This window comes from Pezoporus flaviventris, unplaced genomic scaffold, assembly GCF_033815535.1.
Source record: "Pezoporus flaviventris isolate CSIRO_AGI_PZ_B2104156 unplaced genomic scaffold, CSIRO_AGI_Pfla_v1 ptg000036l, whole genome shotgun sequence".
NCBI classification, from domain to species: Eukaryota; Metazoa; Chordata; class Aves; order Psittaciformes; family Psittacidae; genus Pezoporus; species Pezoporus flaviventris.
Window position 1 is genome coordinate 14,147,953 of NW_026892584.1, and position 20,355 is coordinate 14,168,307.

At 44.0% G+C, this 20,355-nt stretch overlaps 1 protein-coding gene across 7 annotated transcripts in view; it reads right to left on the minus strand.

Annotated features, from left to right (window-relative positions):
* Nucleotides 1–20,355, minus strand: part of SMOC1 (SPARC related modular calcium binding 1) — a 138,543-nt gene that overhangs the window by 16,542 nt on the left and 101,646 nt on the right. For all 7 annotated transcript variants that reach the window (XM_061463249.1, XM_061463243.1, XM_061463248.1 and 4 more), the window contains exons 8-10: nucleotides 10,790–10,982; nucleotides 9,804–9,886; nucleotides 6,141–6,246 (exon numbers count right to left, since the gene is read on the minus strand). In XM_061463249.1, coding sequence (XP_061319233.1) covers nucleotides 6,141–6,246; nucleotides 9,804–9,886; nucleotides 10,790–10,982 — 382 coding nt within the window. The remainder of the gene's footprint in view (nucleotides 1–6,140; nucleotides 6,247–9,803; nucleotides 9,887–10,789; nucleotides 10,983–20,355) is intronic.

The following is a 20,355-nucleotide window of genomic DNA, read 5'->3' on the forward strand; positions in this document are numbered from 1 at the left end:
ACAGCTTGAATATGCACTTTGTATGCAGTCCATAATGCTTTCCAGCCCCTGAGGGCCCTTTCAAGAAAGGAGGAATTAACTTGGTGGGAAGGAGCATGGAAGAAGGGGAGGGATATAGGGTAAAGTATACAAGAGCAGCAAATGTCAGACATCACTCACACACAGAACCATGTACAGTGTGCAACCACATTATCCTCCATTGAATTGTGTAAGATGTCCCATCAAATTTTACTAAGCAAACTGAAGTCCATTCCCGCCAAAGCTGATCCTTTGCTCTATGAACACTTGCAGCCTCACTGCATTCGACTGCACAGGCTGCATGGACCCAGAGTACTATTGCAGTGACAGAAAATCCTAATACAGAACGCTGCTTTGACAGGAAGCAAGGTTGCAATCTCTGAAGTACCCAGTTGATGATCAACTGTATGAAGATCTTTAGAAAACCTATTATTTTGTAATACAGACTTTATATAGCAGCTATAGCAGTGGAGACAGGAGGAGGAAAGACCAGCCTGACATTGCCTAACAGGACTGATGAGACTATAAACCAGAGGGAGCTATTCCAGGATGGAAGAACGCTGATGCACAAGAAGCTGCAAGAAGAAGTAACAGAGTAGAAAAAAAATGTAAGCCCAGCTTCCACTGCTGACACACAAGGTATGCTTGAGATCAGGATGTATACAGGAGTTAAGTAAGCTTCTACAACTTGAAAATATTTTGCAAGGATGTATACCTTGCTTGGTGCTGTTGCTGAATGAAGAATGGATGACAGCAAAGCTAAAGAAATGACAGGACTGACCCTATCAGTCAATGCCTATGATGGCATTGATTATGTTCACCAAGGTGCCTGCACGGAGTGGTGGAAAATGATGAGTTTAACAAAATAAGGTAGAATTCAGAATTGTTCTTGGTCTGCTTCCACTTCTTACGCTCCCTTCCTTGTTCTTTGTGGTTCTCTATTCTAAAGTTAAAGGCTGTAATGGTGGAGCATGGCTTGAATCAAAGAGGATTACTCTAATGGAACTGCAAAAGGATCCTGTATTTGTTTTATTATTCTTCCTTTCCTGTAGCCAAGGAATCAAGAAGCCAACAAAAATTGAGCTGTCTTCAGACTAAACAAAAGAGTACTACGCAGTCCAAATTCATTATGGAGAATGCATAATTCCTCTATGCTTAAAACTTATCTTCCTATTACAGTCCCAGTTTCTTCCTCTCCTACATTACTCTGAATGCAACTTCTCTGAAGATTGTGAGATAAATCATTTAGGAGGTTTAAAAATCACCTCCCTTCACTCCTCATTGACTGTTCAAAGATCCTACTCTTACATGAACTCTCCCATATCTTTAATTAGGCTAGAATTTCCATAGGAACACAAAGAAAAGTTGATACCCAACGTCAACTGAAATGCAATAGGAGTTGGGCATTAATTTCCCTGCACTGTTTGAAAGTGTCAATCTTTATTAAAATACAGCTTGGGTTCAGAACACCCTGGAGATGTGCTGAGCTGTGCTTGCCTGCTTCAAACTTCTCAACTAGAGCATGAAAGGGAACCTCGGGGGCAATGTTCTGAAGTACTTTTCAGGGCTATTAAATTGGGAATAATTGGCAACTTAAAATGAAGGGATGAAGCTGCTGTGTTACATGATAAGGGTGGCTACCCTTTTAACCCTAAATTCCATAAGGCAGTAATATTTTTGCTGATAATGTAGCAAGCCATAGTGCACACATTTTGGCAACTAAAATTCATTTTGAATTGGCAGGGGCCAAAGAGAGTTCCTCAGATCAGGGAAACCCAGGCTGGGATCCCCTTTGGTCTTTGGTAGTTTAAGCTCCATATAGAATCATAGAATAGTTAGGGTTGGAAAGGACCTTAAGATCATCTACTTCCAACCCCCCTGCCATGGGCAGGGACACCTCACACTAAACCATGTCACTCAAGGCTCTGTCCAACCTGGCCTTGAACACCGCCAGGGATGGAGCATTCACAACTTCCCTGGGCAACCCATTCCAGTGCCTCACCACCCTCACAGTAAAGAACTTCCTCCTTATATCCAATCTAAACTTCCCCTGTTTAAATTTTAACACATTACCCCTTGTCCTATCACTACAGTCCCTAGTGAAGAGTCCGTGGCAAACCTCACCAAAGCTCTCATGCAACATGTTACTGAGATATATAAGGAAATGCTTAAAAACTCTGCTCCTTAAACTTCTGGTGCTTCAGCTCCTGTCTGCAAAGCCAGGCAGAGAGACCCTGCACTGTGCCACTGAAGACAGGAGCTCACTGAAAGAGTTTAGGGATGGGAAAAACCAGAAGGCAGCTACAAGTGCACGTAAGATGATGCATACATTGCAATATTTTCCCAAAGGGTCATATGAATATGCCTGAATTAGAAAACAGACTAAAATGTACCAAAGCAAAGTCTAAATTTTAAAAAGTACCGCTCTTACTATATAGGATTTATATATGAATGATTTCAGCTACGTGCTTTTTCAAAAAGGATACCAAACACTGCTTAATAAACCAATTTCCTACAAGCGCTCCCTCAATTACAAGTAACATGATGTGCCTTGGAGTTATTACATAAACTTAAGAATGAATTTTACCAGAGATTTTCTGTTTCAAAAGTCTAAATGAAGTCTACTTGCCTATTTTGCTGTAATATAAACCAGGGCCACAAGGAAGGGAAGTTCTCATCTCATTTACATTCTTGTAAAGCAAGAGTAACTCAATTAAAGTCAATAGCTTTGAACTGGCTTAAACAAGACAAGACCTATAAGGGATTACAAGGTTGCTTTAAGCATGCCCAATAAAAAAAAATGTCTTAGCAGGTTTTACTTACATGGCCTGCAGCAATCGAAGTTGTACAACCACACTTTGCTGCTACTAGCTTGTTTTTGTGTGTGCCAAGTATAAAGTGTGCAATTTAGCACAGCTCTGTGTAGTATTTTAAATGCAGATCTCTCTCGTTTCTCCCCATGCTCCTCCCAAAAAGCTAATATGGATGTTAATTGCAAAGCCGCAGACAGCTTTTCAGCATAAATAAGTAAAGTTTTGAAGACACTGAGCAAATGCAAGAAGTTTTCCCTCATATATCCAGATTCAGACTGAAGGCGGCAGGGTAATCTAATCTGATTTCCCGTATATCATGCACTCAGAATGTAAATCAAATTACTCTTTGGACCATAACTCGGGTTTGACCAAAGCAAGTCCTTCTGAAAGGCATCAGGCCTAAGATGAAAGCCTTAGAGAAAGGGAATCTGTCACCTCCCTCATGACTTTATTCTGCCTTAGAATTGCCCTCACTTTAAAGAAATTTTGGTCACAAGTTTGTTTATATTCAGCTAATCATGCTCTTCCCTGCTAGACTAAAGAACTTGCAGAGCTTTAGTCCCTGTAGAGATACTCAGATTATAAAAAATAATCTTTCAACCTTTTCTTCCCTTTCTTTTAATACTCTAAGGAAGGCTGAGTTAGGCTTTTTTAGTCCCTGACACTTTTGGAAAGGCTCTTCTCTGCATTTGGGCCTGTACTTTAATGTTGACTAAAGACACATATTTTACGCCAATATCATCTCTCTGCTGCCACAGAGAAACAGAAATACTCCCTCCCCTACCCTAAAATTCTTACTTGCTGCTTCTCTGATTGTGCAAAATAGACAGAATAACATGGGGGGCCAACTGACATTGAGGGATAGCTTGCCATTTGCCAGGCCTGCCCCCTGCAACAGGCATAAGCTTTGCTGGTGATATATTAAAAATTTACCTTGGATCATTGGACGCATTTGTTCAAACTCTAAAAAACGCCCAAGAGGATGAAATGCTGAACACTGAAAGAAACAGAAAAAAGGAGGCTACAGAAGGAGCCAGTGTGTGTTTAAATACAGAACCTGTTTTGCCATCATTATGGCAAAGATGGAGAAGAGCCTGCAACAGATGAAGCTTGCCTCACAAATAAGAGAACTGACATTAAGACATTAAAACTGACATGAATGACATTAAGGAAAATCAAATAGCCAGATCCCTAGTTTTATGTTCAACATGACCTTCTCAGCAAACCTGGGCCAAGGAGATACAGGATAAGCACTGTCATAAATGCAGTATTTTGTTAGTTGTCAAGGTTGGAAGTTCATTAGCCCTATGATTAACCCTACAGCTAAAATATCCCTTCGTCTTGGAAAAGAGCTTTCATTTCCAGTGTCAAAGTCAAGTTAGATCACCCAGACAAGTTCAGATATTCCTGAAGAGAGGACTCATGACGTTCCTCCCTTCAGGAAACTTGGAAAGTGGCACCCACAGGACAGAGACAGCCTCCTAACTCTGCAAACTCATATGAAATGAAAGCTGTACTGATTTAATTGCTGTCATTACCAAAAAATTTCTTGAAATGCCTTTTTTTTTTTTTTTCTCAAAATAAATGGTCCCATCATGACATGGAGGGATGGAAAAGTTTGATGCAGATTCTTTGGGGGTGTGCGTTTAGCCTAGCTGATGCACAGAGAGGCTTATGCCAGAGCAGTTTCCTGAATTTCATCGTGGCTGTGGCAGGCAGAGTATTTAGGTGGTAGCAGTCTTTCGCCTTACAAAGGACAGTCTGCTAAAAGATTTCTTTTTCCCCTTGCAACTGGGCTGCCAACACTGGAACTGAAAATAAATCAACAACTGCGTGAAGAGCTGGGCAGTGAAAAATTCCACCAGAAAGGCCTCTATTGAAAGCTGAGAAATACACAAAGCTTGGGGAACATTAGGAAGTAAGCCTGCTGGTTTATAGAAGTGAAGTGGGGGCATACATCTCTGGTCTCTACAATATTGGATTATACTAAGCTTTATTTTAAGAGTGATGATTACATTGGCTGGGTTTCAGTCCCAGTGCCAAGGATGCCAAATAAATATCAAATACTCTCCAGGGCTTCCTGCCACCCATACCCACTGTATTTGAACCATGCAAATTAGACAGAGTTGACATTGGAATGCTTATGGCTGGGAGAAAACGATGTATTTCCCATCCTTGGGGTATTTTTCATCCTGTTTATATGAATACAGACATGCTAGGCATATACTGCTAATTCGATGGGTTACAGAATATTCAGCGTGTCGGCATCCAGCCACTGACTTGATTTGTAAGGTCCAAATGAGAAGTTAAAACCATACGGGTTTACAAGCAATGCATACTGAAACTAAGGGGCACAGAAGTGCCACCCATGAAGTTTTTGTCTTGAATAGCAAAAGATGGTACTGCTTCCTTCAACGTTCTGAAAGGAGGAGGTCAACGTTATTCTCAATGCGTTGGAGGAATACCCACAGAAGTAACACATGCACAGAGGCACTTCCTTCATCTCTACACCCTTTTGAACATGAGCACACCAGTCATCATGGCATCCTTGTGTGCTAACTAGCACTGATTCCTCTTATAAGTGGGGGAATCCAGAACCATAGAAGCCTTGCCTAGCTGAGGCAACATAGCGCTTCTTTTAAATCCAACATGGTCTGTTCCCAACGGACTGTCCTGCTGCAGCGTTACAGCCGCTGCACTAAGGGGATTTGCTGTCATTAAGCAGAAGGGGGAGACAAGACCTCAACTTTTCCCCGGTTCCCCAGCAACGCAGGCTTCTGCCCACCTCTTGCAATGGGCTTGACTTGCTGGCTCCAACCAAGAGCAATAGGCAGCTGGTCAGAGGGGAGGGCCATGAAAAACAGCTCCTCCCCTATCGGCTGGCTGGCTCCAGCCCCACAGCAAAACCACAGCATTGGTACTGCCAAGAATTCACATTCTTCGCTCCCTGTGGTAGCTACTAGGCCACACGGTCTCCTTCAATCCATTTGCATTTTATTAGGTCTTTTCATGCACCAGGGGACAAAAGAACAAGCCACTTCCTCCCACTGAGCTCTCATTTCACACTTCAAATGGGCTATAGTAACCTTTATGGTGGAGCAGCTGCCCGGGATGGGGGGCAGGAGGAGGCAGACAGGGCTAGGATGACAGGACAGAGCAGTGTCTGAAGATGCATCCTCAGCTCCTCTCCCAGCAACCCAGACGAACCTGAATCAGAGCAACACCCTTCCCTCCTGCCCCCACCTCAGGGGCACCCAGGGCTCTGCAGCCACCTTGGCGGCATTCAGGCTGAGTGCTTTCTGGACTCACCTCCCACCCCCAGTAGGTGCTGCCGAGTTAATAGCTTGTACCATGTCCGTAGTCAGAGCATCAAGTAAGCTGGTAATAAATTCCACTTTCTTCCCTTCTGGGCAGCCTGCAGAAAGAAAAAAGGATGTTTAATGCAAGAATAGACAGGGTTGGTCTCTTACCCCAGTTCAGCCAGAACTGCCTTTGTTTGTAACATGGCAGTCACCATTACAGTCCCTAAGGAGAGGCAGAAGAATCCCTCAGTGGGTTTCTCTGTGTGGCAATTTGTCCTGCAGCTTTTGTCCAGGCACACACAGGGTCACCATCAATATCCGTCAGGAAGACCATGTAGTTAGCTTTATGGCCTCTCACAGTTCTCTAGCAGTGTAACCACAGGGATGTGCTGAAAGCACCTGGCAAATGGGAGCTCCCACGGTGACACCTGCAGATAAGTTTACAAAACAACTCATTACCTCCTGGGTCATCTTCCTCTACAAACATTGCTGTTCCGAGGTCCTAACTGACAGCTTAATGCTTCCCAAAGCACAGGCCAAAGCAAGGACTGCTGCCTGCACTCTCCTCTCCAGGCACAGACAGCATTGCCTGCCAGCAGCTACCACAATAATTCAGTTCTTAGCATGATCACACTGCACGGGAAACACGTCAGTCTAAATCAACACGTGGTAATCGCCCCCAGTCACTGCTGGCTTAAGCAGGACAAAGTGAGCTGAAAGCAAGCTTGGTAACCATTTCCATTACTTACTGCTGAGGCTGTCTAATTCCCCATCATCATAACCACAGACTGACAGAGATTCCTGCCCTTAACAGTGCCAGCCTGTTATGACACAGTTGAGATGAAATTCTCCATCTCCTCACCTTTATGAGGCAATCTATGCTGTTTCCTTGCCTCTTAAAGGAGCAAAATCATGCTTCACTTACTACCACATTAATACTGTAGCAATTGCTCTAGCCTACCAAGGAACGACCATACTTAACTTCAACCCACCACCTCCAAAACTATTTTCCAAAACCCATCACCTCCCATCCTATTGTCTCCTCTTGACGTGACAGACTGGCCATCACCACATCCCTCACCTCTTCTCTTTCCCCAAACCACCATGCACTACATTAGTCAGCTGATTAAGACAGCAGAGGTCCAGAAACAGCCTTCCCCAGCAACATACAGCAGTGTCAACATTTCTGCTTTTTGTGGGCAAGCAGAGTAGCACGTGTACCCCAAACAGAACACCAGAAACTTACTGTAATCCCTTGACAGCTGAAAGCAGCTTGCAAATTGATCTGACAAAACTCCCTCCTTTGCAGCATTACAGGCCCCGTTCTTCGCAACAGCTAACCAACAGTCTCTCGGCTGTCTCCACATTATGCATATTACCCACATGCACACCCCTCAGCACTCGTTTGGCACATGGTCCAGAAAATGTCAGCATTGTAATGGGTAAGCCGCTATTGCAGCCAGAGTAGACCACTCACTTAAAGGAGCTTTTTGTTGCAGTAATGAGAAGGTTGAAAAACCATTTGCTAAAAGTCATCTCCCTGGGGCCTCAGCATCTCACCGTCTGCAGGAATTAGCAGCTTGCCATTTGCTATGTGCAAGCAACACTTTCTTGTTTCTTTCTTTCTTCTGGCCACAGCCATGACACAGTTGTGAAGAGGGTATGTGTAGGTGTGCGAGGATCTGGACTTACGGCTCCCCCACTTTGGCCTCTGCAGGATCTCTTTGCACAGGCCAAGCAGCACTGAGAGTCTGAAGAATGGGCAGACCTCTAGAAGCAGAATAAGGTATGGGGTCCCCTTACAGAACTGAGTGCAAATGGAATGATGAGCCTTGAATTAAAGCAGGGTTGTTTTTTTTCTTAAAATTCAGTTCTGCTAAGAAGTAAGAGTGGAAGAAAATAATAAAAAGAAGCATCCTCTCTCACTCCCTGCAGTCTGTCTCTCCAGGGAATTTCTGCGTACAAGAGCAGCTAATCAAACAAACCAAGTCTGCATCAAAAGATCATGCAGCACAGGACCTCTCAGGCAGACAAACCAGGATCAGATACTCCATCTCCTAATCTCTCCATTGACAAGGGAATTTTCAGTGACAGGAACCATCATGCCAGGCAATGCAGCCAAGCACAGAGCTGAAAGTTTACTCAGACACAGAAAAGTGGCTTGAGCTGGGAGAGGAATGTTCCTGGAGTCTGATGCTGGGACCAGACCACTAGGCTACAGAGCATCATTATGTCCTCTTCTGCAACAAGCAGTTCCTGTCCCCTGTCAAGCTGCAGTGCAGAAGGGGAGGGAGAAGGGAAACGAGACCATTCTGTCTTCCTGAGATCAGAAAAAGAGTCTTGAAGAAAAAGCCCAAGAGCAAAGGATTTTCACAGTGGAGTTCTTGAGAGGCAGGGGGAAGTGCAGGAAGAGGCAGTAAAGCAAGGGGAGAAGGGATGTTGAAGAAAGGAAGTAAGGTTATTCTATTTTAGCATGATTTCCTAAGGAAATTAGGCTTAATGCAATCATTTAGCTGGTTTCCCTCCCCCAGCCCCCAAAGTAATACTTGAACCACCTGGCCAGTTTCATTTGAATGTGAGAGGGAGACAGATAGGAAATTTCTACATGATTGGTGAAAATGAGAAGCTGAATAGAAAAGAGCCCTGCTGAGGGCAGAGTTGCTAAGCAGAAAGCTACAGGGCCGGAGGTCAGTAGCCGGCAGGAGAAGAACTAGGAGACACAAGGCAAATCCGGAACAAATCTCATTTCCTTTGCTAACTTCTTCAGGGACAACTCACTTTATGCTAGCTCTAGAAAGGACCAGGAGAAAATGAAGTGGATCCAGAGCTACCAGCTCTTTCTGCAGAGTTCTTGGTCTCTATCACTCCTTAACAGTGAAGAGGGTCCCGCTGTAGCTTCTGTTTCCAAGCAGCCAGCACCCAGGAAGGCGATGGCTGACCTGTCAGTGAGGCCATTCATTCTGCTCTTTAGAAGGGCAACAGGAAGGAAAAAACAGAGCATAGGCAGGTAGGATAACATTTTTAAGAGCTGCACAGACACCTATACCCAGCACATTTCCTGGCAGTAACAGGGTAGGCAAATAGTAAATTATGGCTTGTCACTCTGTTAAGAGGGAAAAGCATAATATAAAACAAGCAGCAATGGGAGATAAAGCAGGTCCCAGGAAGAAAATGAGGGATAAAGTTCAGCTAAGTGAGGAGTCAGTTGAGGGACCTCAGTGCACCAGAAATGGTCCTGCAGTGTCAGAGAGCCAGCTGGTCCACTATTGCCAGCTGCGTCCTCTTTCATTGCTTAGGGAGCATCAAGCTGCTGAAAAGCCCTGCTAAATGAAAAGGAACCTGTCCAAGCCAGGCTTTGAAGTTGTTCCAGTGCTGAGCCCGTTCTTCCCCAGGAGACCTCCAGGCATCCAGGTTTCTTTCCTGAAAATTCTGATCCCAGGTATGTTTTCAAAGGGCAGACAGGCAACGAACTGGCCCCAAGGACAACCCCAGCTTTTCCCAGTTCACTGCTGAAACTGGAGGTGAACCAAAATAACACAGAATAAAACCCATGGTAAAATATGCACAGTGAGGGAAATGCCCTAACTCCTCAACAATATTCTTGGCCTCTTAAGAGTCCCAAGGTGAGACAAGAGAAGAAGGCAGAGATGGGTTCTTTTTCCTCTCTGACCTGGAAGTTCTCTGTCCTTGAATGGATCATCAATCTCTGTGCTCTTTGATCTGGCATCGCTTTCACACACTGGGGTCTCGTAGCTGAAAAAGAACAGCAGATGGTAAAATATGTGATACAGCTTTAGTGTCATCAGATGGTTGCTAAGGGGTTGTGTCTCACCTGCTTACTGCAAGGGAAACTAATAAACCTGCAGAAGAAACATTCCAAGCATCTGTCTGCTTATAGACAGTCAGCCACAGAAGTGGAGAGAGAAGGAAGAGCATACTCTGAATTTCAGTACCAGTTACCAACCCAAACCCACAAACAGCACACAAGACCCTGCGGGCACTGACTGAGCTTTTTCCAAGGCTGTCAATGCTCTGCAGAATCACTGTATTTAGCAGAATTTAGGTCCCAGCTCCTACTCTCCTGTTTTCCTAACTTGCCAGACATAGGAAACACAGTCTGTTTCCAAACCCAAGTGAGGAAAGATTCCCCAGGTAGTTTCAAGGTACAGAATAACTTAAAGAAAAATCTGTCACTGGCTTAAAATCTATCAATGCACAACCAAGCAGCCTTTTAAATCTCTGCTGGTCAGGATCCAAGTGGCTGCAGAATGGAAGGATAAAGCAGAGGACAATGCAACAAAGCCACTTATCTTTTCATTGCTCATGCCCCTGATCTGCGCTAGAGAAAAGTGCTGGTTCCTGCTACCACCCAAAACCTGCAAGCCAGACAAAAAAAAAAAAAAATAAAAGCTGCTTTGCATGAATATTTAACACAGAGGAAAGTAAGGGCAGCAGTTACTGTTCACCAGCGCATACAGAGAGGGAGCTGCACAGGAACATTCAGTAGGGAATGTAACATACGGTACTGCTAGCTCTAAGGAAGGCAGCAGAGAGCTGACTATTCTAAAAGTAGGAACTTATCTGATATAGCAACAGTACTGTTTTTTTATCCTGTCTTCTCCAGGCTGAACATCTCACCAGGTCTACAGCTCTTACCGCGTGGAAGTGCCAGGCAGGGGACGTCCCGTGTCCACCAGGACACACCAGCAGTAACCAGTCGATTGGTGGCACTGCACTGGTTTGTAGAGCCCTCCAGGTGCACACTCAGGGATGACGATACCCTCGCGGGGGTTCTGCCTGGCCTCCTCCAGGGCGCTCTGCCTTTCCTGGTCACAGGAGTGAACTTTCTCTAGAAGACAGGAGGAAGGTTGGAGGAGGTGAAGAAAAAAAGTCAAATCAGGATCACCTTCCTCAGTTCAGCAAGACAGGGGTATCCTTCACATCAGGAGAGCTTTGTGTCTGTTTCCTTTTCAGCAAACATCAGTATGCCTACATCCCTAGGGACTCGTGGATTTCTGGATCAAGAACTTCCTCCTACATTTAGCTGTGACACAAGATTATTAGATTACAGACACTGACTGCCAAGTGCCCAACAAGCCAGAAACAAGAGGAAAAACTGCTCCTGTCCACGTGGGTTTTGAAGCAGGCCTATCAGATAATAAGAATTCACTATTACTGCAGCCATGGGGTAAGCATGGTAAGCATTTCCCAGATTATATTTTCACATACTTGAGAGATCCTAAATGGTGACTTGTATTTTCCAGTTAAGTGAAGGAGACAAACACCCTTCTCTGCCCTACTGCCTCTTTTCCAGACTGCAAAGTACTCTTCCCTCTCCATACCAACTCTCCAACATGATTCCAAGAGGGACAGAAGGCTAAGCTTTAACACTGCCTTATCCAGTGCAGAGAGCACCTACACATACCTTATTGAGGAACAGAAGGGGATATACCATTCTACCTGCACTGCCATCACCTCTCTAGCACACTCCCCCTTTATCCTCACCTGAAAAAACAGAGGGCATGCAACAATGCTTCCTACCAAGGGGTAGGTAGAACACCGACCCTTAATAGTTTATGGCAAAGAAATGGTTATTTCCAAAGACATCATCAACCAGAGGGCAGAGCACACAGATGGCATGCACCAGAGAACAGAAAGAAGCCCTCAAGTGGCTTCTGCAGCCCGCCTGGCACCTTCAACCCTAACACTACCTCTTCAATGACTGCCTGCAGAGATGTGACTGGTGCATGGAGAGGTGCCAGACTGCCTCTCACATAGACCAGCCATTAAAGGGGGAATCAATGCACAAAGTACCTGCAGGACATAAAGACCGATTTGGTTCAACAGCCAGTTGTTCTCAATCAGAAGTCTTCAAACATTCTGACCCTTTGAGAGTAGTAAAATTATTTCAACTTTGGAAACCACTGAAGGTATCACAGAAAGAAAAAAAACATGCATGTAGGACAGAAAGCAGTTAAGGCAGCTGATCACATGATTTAAAACATGTCTAAGGTAAAAAAATGACAATATAGCTCCTAGCTTTTATCCGTGGGAAAGTGACACAAAACAGAAGCAGTTCTCTCTTTGCCTAGCTCTCCTCTCCCTCACAGTTTACTGTCTTTTTTCTTTTCTTTTTATAAATAAGCCACAACATCTGAAATTCCTTGCCACAGCCAAGAATCCCCTCAAGCTTTCAGTATATAAAATGCTTCAACACTGACAGGCAATGGCACCACAGGTTCATCCCAAACCTGTACATGTTCGCGCAGTCAGTCAGCAGACATGGCATGACTTTAGCACTCTGCCCCCGGGACTTGCTCAGCACACAGCTCTCGCACACTCACTGTTTCAATGCATTTTTCCTGCCTGTCTGTACCTCATCAGTTGTGTCTATTATTTTAGTGAAAAATCCTGGTGCAGAGAGCAACTTTTGTTCCATGGCTGGGTAACAGAAGAGGTGCTGATTCACAACTAGAATTCCTCTGTTTGGTAGCAGCAGATACAACACAAAAATCTCTAGATCTGCACAGCATCACAGAATCATAGAATGGCTCGGGTTGGAAAGCACCTTAAGATCATCAAGTTTCAACCCCCTGCCATGGGCAGGGATCCCTCATCACAGGGATTCCAATTTGCCCAAGGCTCTGTCCAACCTAGCCTTGAGCACTGCCAGGGATGGAGCATTCATCACTTCTTTGGGTAACCTGTTCCAGTGCCTTACCACCCTCACAGTAAAGAACTTCTTCCTTGTATCTAACCTAAATGTCCCCTGTTTAAGTTTGAACCCATGCTTTGGTACCAGAGGCACTTTTACTGGTTTTCAACTGAACTGTACTAGCTGAAGAGTCTCAAAGACCCCAGATGGTCTCCCTCCCCTCAGCATTTCAGACCACTGTTGAGTCTGGGAATGCAAAGGGCACCTGAACTTTGCTACACACAAATCCACACAACCGAAACACAGAATGAAAACTTTTAAGTGTCGGCAAGTCTGACTCGAGCAGAGAGAAACTTGATCAGGAAGGAGCAGGAGGGGATAAAGTCAACAAAAACTGAGAGAGAGCTCAAGCCTCAGCTGATATTTAAGCTGACTTCACTTTGCTGACAGATTTCACATCTGAAAAAAAGGCTCCGTGACTGTTCCCAAGCTGTATGTGGACAGAGAAGTCATTGAGCAAGAGGCCTGCGGGCTCCTTAACAAACCACTTACATCACGAGGGGCCCCCGCTTACCCGCGGTCTGGCAGCAGCAGTTCACACCTTGGCCCTCAGGTGAGGAGGATCGTTCATGCAGCTTGGGGAAGGCACGAACAGAGACTCAATTCCCTATCATCGTTTCAGGTAAGGAGTAAAAGGAAAAAAAAAAAAAAATCTGCTGAAGAGAACTACATCCAGGAATTTTTCTATCTAAATCTCAAAAGCTTCCTGAGTGCGCAAAGTCAAACCAAGATCTCTCAAGTCCTTTGAGTCTTGCAAAACTAGCACTAAAAATGACTGAAAAAAATAAAGTGGAGGTTTTTTGTATGTCAGAACAAAAAAAAATGTGCCACTTTTATTGAAATAAAACCCCAAAGAATAAATGTCATTTAATGAGACAGTATCTTATTTTACATACATTTGCAGTTAGGTATGCAAATTACACAGGATAATTGTACATACTTAACATTTGTACTATGCCATAAAAAATGGCAAAATATCTCTGCACGTATTAACCAGAAATCTGTGGGAATTGAATAATCATGGCATTTACCACCAGAATACACAACTAATTGGTAGTCACTCCTGTTTGAAGGGTGGTTAGAGGCTGAGTGAAACAAACCTTACAGGTTTTGTGCAGTTGATATCAAATGTACTTACTGATGCAAAATCCACCATCATCACCAGCCTTCAGTGGGCTGTCATTAGCAATGATAGCAGGGAGATCAGATTTTTCTCATTTCTAGCATACGTTTAGAAGTAGCCACTATGAAAGTCTCATCTATTCCATTACCTTCTGAAGAATGTGACACTGACATACTGGGGCAAACCAAAGGCCCAACTTGCCTGTTCCACCTCCAGCCATGGCCAAAAGCAGAAGTTTAGAAGAGGACAGAGGAACAGGAGAAGCATATACTTCCCCCACGTATTTCATGTCTCAATCAGTTGTGGATCAGAAACTTGCAGAGGCAGACATGGAGTTGGTATTTAGTCAGTAGCAATGGTTTTTCCCTTCTACCAGTTTGCCATGTCTCCACTCATGAACTTACATTGACCATGACATCCTACATTTAGTTTTGTGGTTTGAATACATGTTGTATGTGGAACACAGCACATCCTTTGGTTTGATCTAAACCTGGCTCCAAGTAGTTCTATTTGCTGACTGTAGTTCTTTTGGAGGATGAAACAGTGAATGGTCTCCCTCCTTGCCTCTCACTGTTTTACAGACTCCTACTACACCTCTTTTACATGCGGAAGAGTCCCAGCTGACCAGTTCTTTCTCTGAACCCCTTCCAGATCCACCATACCTTCCCTCAGCTAGAGGAGATGAGAATAGCAAACATATTCACACTAAGTGGAGGCTCTGACAACAGCCTTGTGGAAAGTTCCTTCAGTGACATCTGTCTACTATGCATAAGAACCTATTAACTAGCACTAGCCTTCAGAGAGGCTCTTTCCTCCAGGCTACCATTCTAACAGCACTTAATTTTAAAAAATAAACATGAATATTAACAGTTGGAGTGTATTTCATCAGCCAGAAAAATCACCTGGCAAATTCATACTCTCAGCTTCCCTAGTATGGGACTTGGCATGAACTGCATACACTGTCACCCTGAAAGATGGTCTCACAGGTAATGAAGGGACCATCAAATGCTATCCCAGCTCCAGGACACTGAAGCCAGCCTGTTCTAGTCAGACTGCTTACTGGAAACTTTGCTGTTGTTGCCAAGGCCAGGTTTATGGAGGATAGTGAAAGCCTATAGCCAAGTGAGAAGGTTTAATGCCAGCTATGAGTTTAAGCTGTCATCTTAGAAACAAGCATATATTTATTATATATGCAGGGTACTTTAAAGCATATTCCCTGTTTGAGTTAATAGGGGTTGCAGGCACAGACAGATAAAGAAAAAAGGTCTTCCTTCTTTCCCTAGTTGAAGCATTTACAGAACATTTAAGACAGCAAAGTCAGGGGGACACAAACAGCATTCCCAGGACCAACAATAATATCACATCTTTTTTTTAAAAAAGGCCCACCAAAACCCAGAAACAAAAACCAAACAACACGGTCACATTCCCCTGTTTTCTGTCATCTCTGCTTTGACTTAAGACAACCATCAGCAAAGAAGCTGAGTAACACTTGCCAACTCACCGTTGCTCAAGAGCGAAACCTTTGGGAGACAGCAAATCTAAATTACAACACATTAAAAAAAAATAAAAAAAATAAAAAAAACTAGGGAATGCATGCACACAAAGGAGAGAATCACTGGCAGAAATACCCATTTTACCTTAACTGCTTAGCTATAAAATGCTGTTTGCTCCTTTTTACTCTTGACTGCTTCTAACACTCTTTAAAACATTTCTAAAAGTAGCGCCTCTGAAGCTATGTGCTATTGGAGAAAAACAGGGCTTAGACATGGGCAGTTGTACATTATTTATGCAACAATTTTCCCCTAGTAACGGCCTTCTGAGAAACACATGGTCAGATTCATAAAAGGGTCTCTCATTCCTGGTCCCTTAAGTACTCACATTCAAACATACATCTAGTGGCTGCACAATAAAAATAAAAATGATGGATGAGGTAAGGGACTCATCTGACTGTCTAATAAACTAGATGGTTATTAAAGAAATGGGGTGTTTGTTTACCTTACAGAGCTGAGAAGAGAGGGTGTCTAACAGCATCTAACCAAAGGCTTGTGCTTCACAGTCCTCATGCTCAGTTTTCAGGGGGACATGCAGTCAATGTGCTGCATCTGGAGATGAGGCAGCCTTCTCCAGCTGCTCTCCTGCCACATAACAACTTTCACTGCTATCAGAGCCAAAGGACCAAGCTTCAGTCACTGGAGCTACATGGATTCTGTGGATGATCAGGGTGGGTCATAAGGAAGATCTGCCATCACACCACAGCAGATTATTTTTTAAGATTGCTCTTCTGCGCTCAATTGTTTTCTTATAAGAAGAAGAGGGAGACTATAACACCAAAACCAATCACCCTGGAGAGATCCCTACACCCTGGAGAGACAGGAGTCTTTTTTCCAAACCAGGCAAAAGAGAGGGTCTAACCTCCTTCTGTGCTTCTGCCCAGCCCCAATGAACCTATGTGAATAGCCTAATGACAGAACTACAGGCTGTGCCAAGTAGGGCAGTTTTCCTTCTCTTTCCATTTCTTTTGACCAGGAATTCTGTCTGGACCAGGAAAACTTTTCCCGTGAAGTTCCCACAAAAAGCGTCCGTTTTAATGAAAAAGCATTCATCAGAAGTGGAGGAAAAGGTCTTTCATTGAAGGATCCTTGACCAATCCCCATTGTTTGTACTGCAACAGGGACCTGACTTCAAAATACCACTTAAAAAAAAAAAAACAAACAAAATCAAACACATTCCTCTCCCAATTAGTTTTTTTTGTTCAACTCCCAGCTTTCTCCTCTGTGAGGTATTAGTACAGCACAAAAGGCAGCAACATGGGTATCTAGTGCCAAGTTCCTGTTGACATCCTGTGCCAATCCAAAAGTGAGGACTAAGTGTCTTTGTGCCTCAGTTTTCCTCTCAGTGAGATAAAGTGCTTGCCTGTCTCCCAGGGAAGCTTAATTCAAACAGGGCTGGTTTCTCATTTTTATTTAGCCTGTCTTTATGCTGCTCTGGCAGAGGAGTCCTGGACTGGTTATTTTATCACAGCATCTACACCAGCTTAAAGGTGCTTTCACGTTGCATAAGGGAACTCTAACGAGAACAGGACCCAGGCCCACTTCAGAAGAACAGGACGTCAAGGGCAGATGTGATTCAGAGCAGCCCTGAGGAGGAGGACTTGGGATTGTTGGCTGACGAGAAACTCAACATGAACTGGCTTCAGTGTGTGCTCACAGCCCATAGAGCCAACTGTACCCTGGGCTGCATCAAAAGGAGCGTGACCAGCAGGTCAAAGGAGGTGATTCTCCTCTCTCACCTGCTCTTGTGAGACCCCACCTGCAGTGCTGCATTTCAGTTCTGGGGCCCCCAATACAAGAGGGTTGTAGACCTCCTTGAGCAAGTCCAGAGAAGAGCCGTGAAGATGATCAAAAGGCTGGAGCACATCTACTGTCAAGACAGGCTGAAAGAGTTGGGATTATTCAGCCTGGAGAAGAGAAGGTTCCAGGGAGACCTTATAGAAGCCTTCCAGTACCTGAAGGAAGCCTACAAGAAATCTGGAGAGGGACTTTTTACAAGGGCAGGTAATGACAGGACAAGGGAGAATGGCTTTAAAACTGACAGAGGGGAGATTCAGATAAGATGTTAGGAAGAAATCTTTTACTGTGAGGGTGGAACAGGTTGCCCAGAGAAGCTGTGGCTGCATCATTCCTGGCAGTGTTCAAGGCCAGGTTGGATGGGGCTTTGAGCAACCTGGTCTAGCGAAAAATGTCTCTGCCTGTGGCAAGGAGGGTTAAAACGAGATGAGCTTTAATGTCTCTTGCAAACCAAGCCATTCTAGGATTCTATGATGATCCCAATAACAGAGCTTACAAAAGGTATGGGCAGAAAGCTCAGCTTTGTTACACAGAGAAATGGGTTATACCAGCAGCCCAAATCTGCATTCCTTCCACCTCTGAGGGGAAAGGGAATTTGAAAAGTCTTGGGTATGCACAACGGCTGGCAGGACTAGCAAAGCAAGCAGTGAATAGGAACTAGCTGCCTGTCCCTTGAGCAGAGCTGTGGGTGGAGGAAAACAAACAACTCCTCCTGTGTTTACTAGGAGCACAACAACAGCTGAACAAATACGGCTCATGGGGATAGCATAAATCTCTCTGCACCTCTGTTAGTCATCAGTACCGCTACCCACTCCACCCTGCTCTGTCTGGGACTGTGATTCTTCTAGAGTATTCTGGCTAATGCAAAGAGAAAAACAAACTGCAGGTGCTCCCACACTGTACCAGTTGAGTATTCCTTGCTTTACCTTGGTACTCACTTCCATTTCTCAAGGCATAGGCTACAAAGGAAGCAGAGGTTACTACATGTTCCAGTGCTGAACAAGTACAATGCAAAGGTTTAACAAGTGGCTTACTGGTATTAAAAATGCATTGTTCTGAGTGGCTCATTAAACTTCAGCTATCCAGGAACACAGCCTTCCCCTGCCATTTTCCTTCTGCTCAATGCGATAAAGCTGCACTGCACTCCCACCTGTGTTACATGATGAGAAGCCTATTCAGTCTCTACTCTCTAGCTCAAAAAGGAGGACAGGCTGAAGTCTAATCCACTGTCCCAGGGATTAGAGTGAACTTGCTGAGAGGCTTTCTAATGCACAACTTGTGCTCACTTTGCAGAATGTGCATTGGGTGCTGCCCAGCTAGGAAAGAACTCTGCTCCACAGGGTTTCCAAACCACACAGGAATAAAGCTCCACACCTGCACATCTTGAAACTTGTGAGTTTAAAGCTACCTGTCCCTGAAATTCTAACTAACTGGCTTTCAGGCAGGCCTTGAGCTCTTTCTACCACCCTATCATCTCTCAAACAGTCAGTCACACACAGTCCTAGCCCTTAGAACTGTAGCCAGACTAGCTGAAAGATGGCAGAGAACAATACTTCTTTTCTAGCTACAGAATATCATCCTGGAAAAAAAAAAAGGCAAATATTTACATGTTCACATACAATGAATTAGACAGAGCTCCCATTAAATTCTAGTTCATTAGAATATATTTTAAGTTTTGTCATTCTCAAAGGAATAAAATGTAGGCTATGTACAATTACTATGAGATAGTTGCCCAGCACTGTAGGTTAAGAAAAACATACTCCAAGAGAAGAGGTCTCAAAAGTTCTCTGTAGAACAGTTCTTTAGTACTGAAAGACTTGTATCAAATTAAATGACCGATTTGACTAGTGGCACATAACATCCAATTTACAGGCCAGAATTTAGGAAAGAATTAAAAGTCATCTTGGTTTATGGTTTTAAAACAGTGTGATCACAACTTACAAGTAGAAACCACAACAACCAGCAAGGAGAAATCCAATGCATCGCATAGAAAGTACTGGCAAGACAACAACACTTGGAAGAAAAATGGTAAGGAGCTTAGGTAGACCACAAAACAGTCTGCAACTTCATGATTTTGCAAACAACAATAAAAAAAGTCAAATCAGGTAAAACTCGCTGTGGGATGTAGTGACAAGGGCCTCACATAAGAAAGAGGCACTAAGGACTGGTGAGCCTTTAAATCAGGCCTGCATCCAGCTCTGGGCACTGCACTTTGAGGGAGAGGTGGACCATTTGGCAAGAGTGCAGGAGAGAGCAAAGGGAACAGGCAGAGGTCTAAGAAATATGATCTATGAGAAAAGGCTGAAAGAATTCCATTTGTTTAGTCTAGGGATGACATTCAGTCTTCTGAGACGTAAAAGCTGTTATATAAAAAAAGATGGTCATAGATCATTTCTTTTCCTCCCCATGGGTAGTTCAAGTAGCAGTCAGCTTACTTGCAGAAAAGAGATTCAGGTTTGATATAAGAAAAACCCCTGGTGATTATCTCTTCACTCATTGGAAGAGGCAGTGGGATCCCTGTTGCTGCATTAGGAACAGGTTACACACATAACTGGACATGACCCTGAGTTAAAACAGGGAGGAAAAAAAACAACTCCACGACCTCTTCAGGTCTTTTCTACCCTCCTCACATAAGACTGAGAAGCTCCAGTAGATCAGCAGATGACTGAGACAACCTCTTTGCAAACCCAGCCTAAAATCTTGAAGAGATATGATCTAGTTTAAGTATCCATAATTTAGGGTCTGATCTTCCTAATGCACCTGGCTTCCACAGTCTGTAAGAGAGCTGTAGCTGGGCAGTACCTTCATAACAACAGTCTCCTCAGTCTGAGCAGAGTTTGGCATCAAAATGCAGACCTCTTCATTTCTTTATATCAGGATAGTTCCTTAGACACCGCCCTTGTGATTTTGAGAGAAATATACCCAGATTCTGCAGTTTTTCTTCCCTAACTCCTCTTTTCCATTTCCATAGTTTCTAAGCACTGTTAGCTTGTGGCACATCTAGCTTTGAGATAAGCCACCTGTTTTTGAATGCATT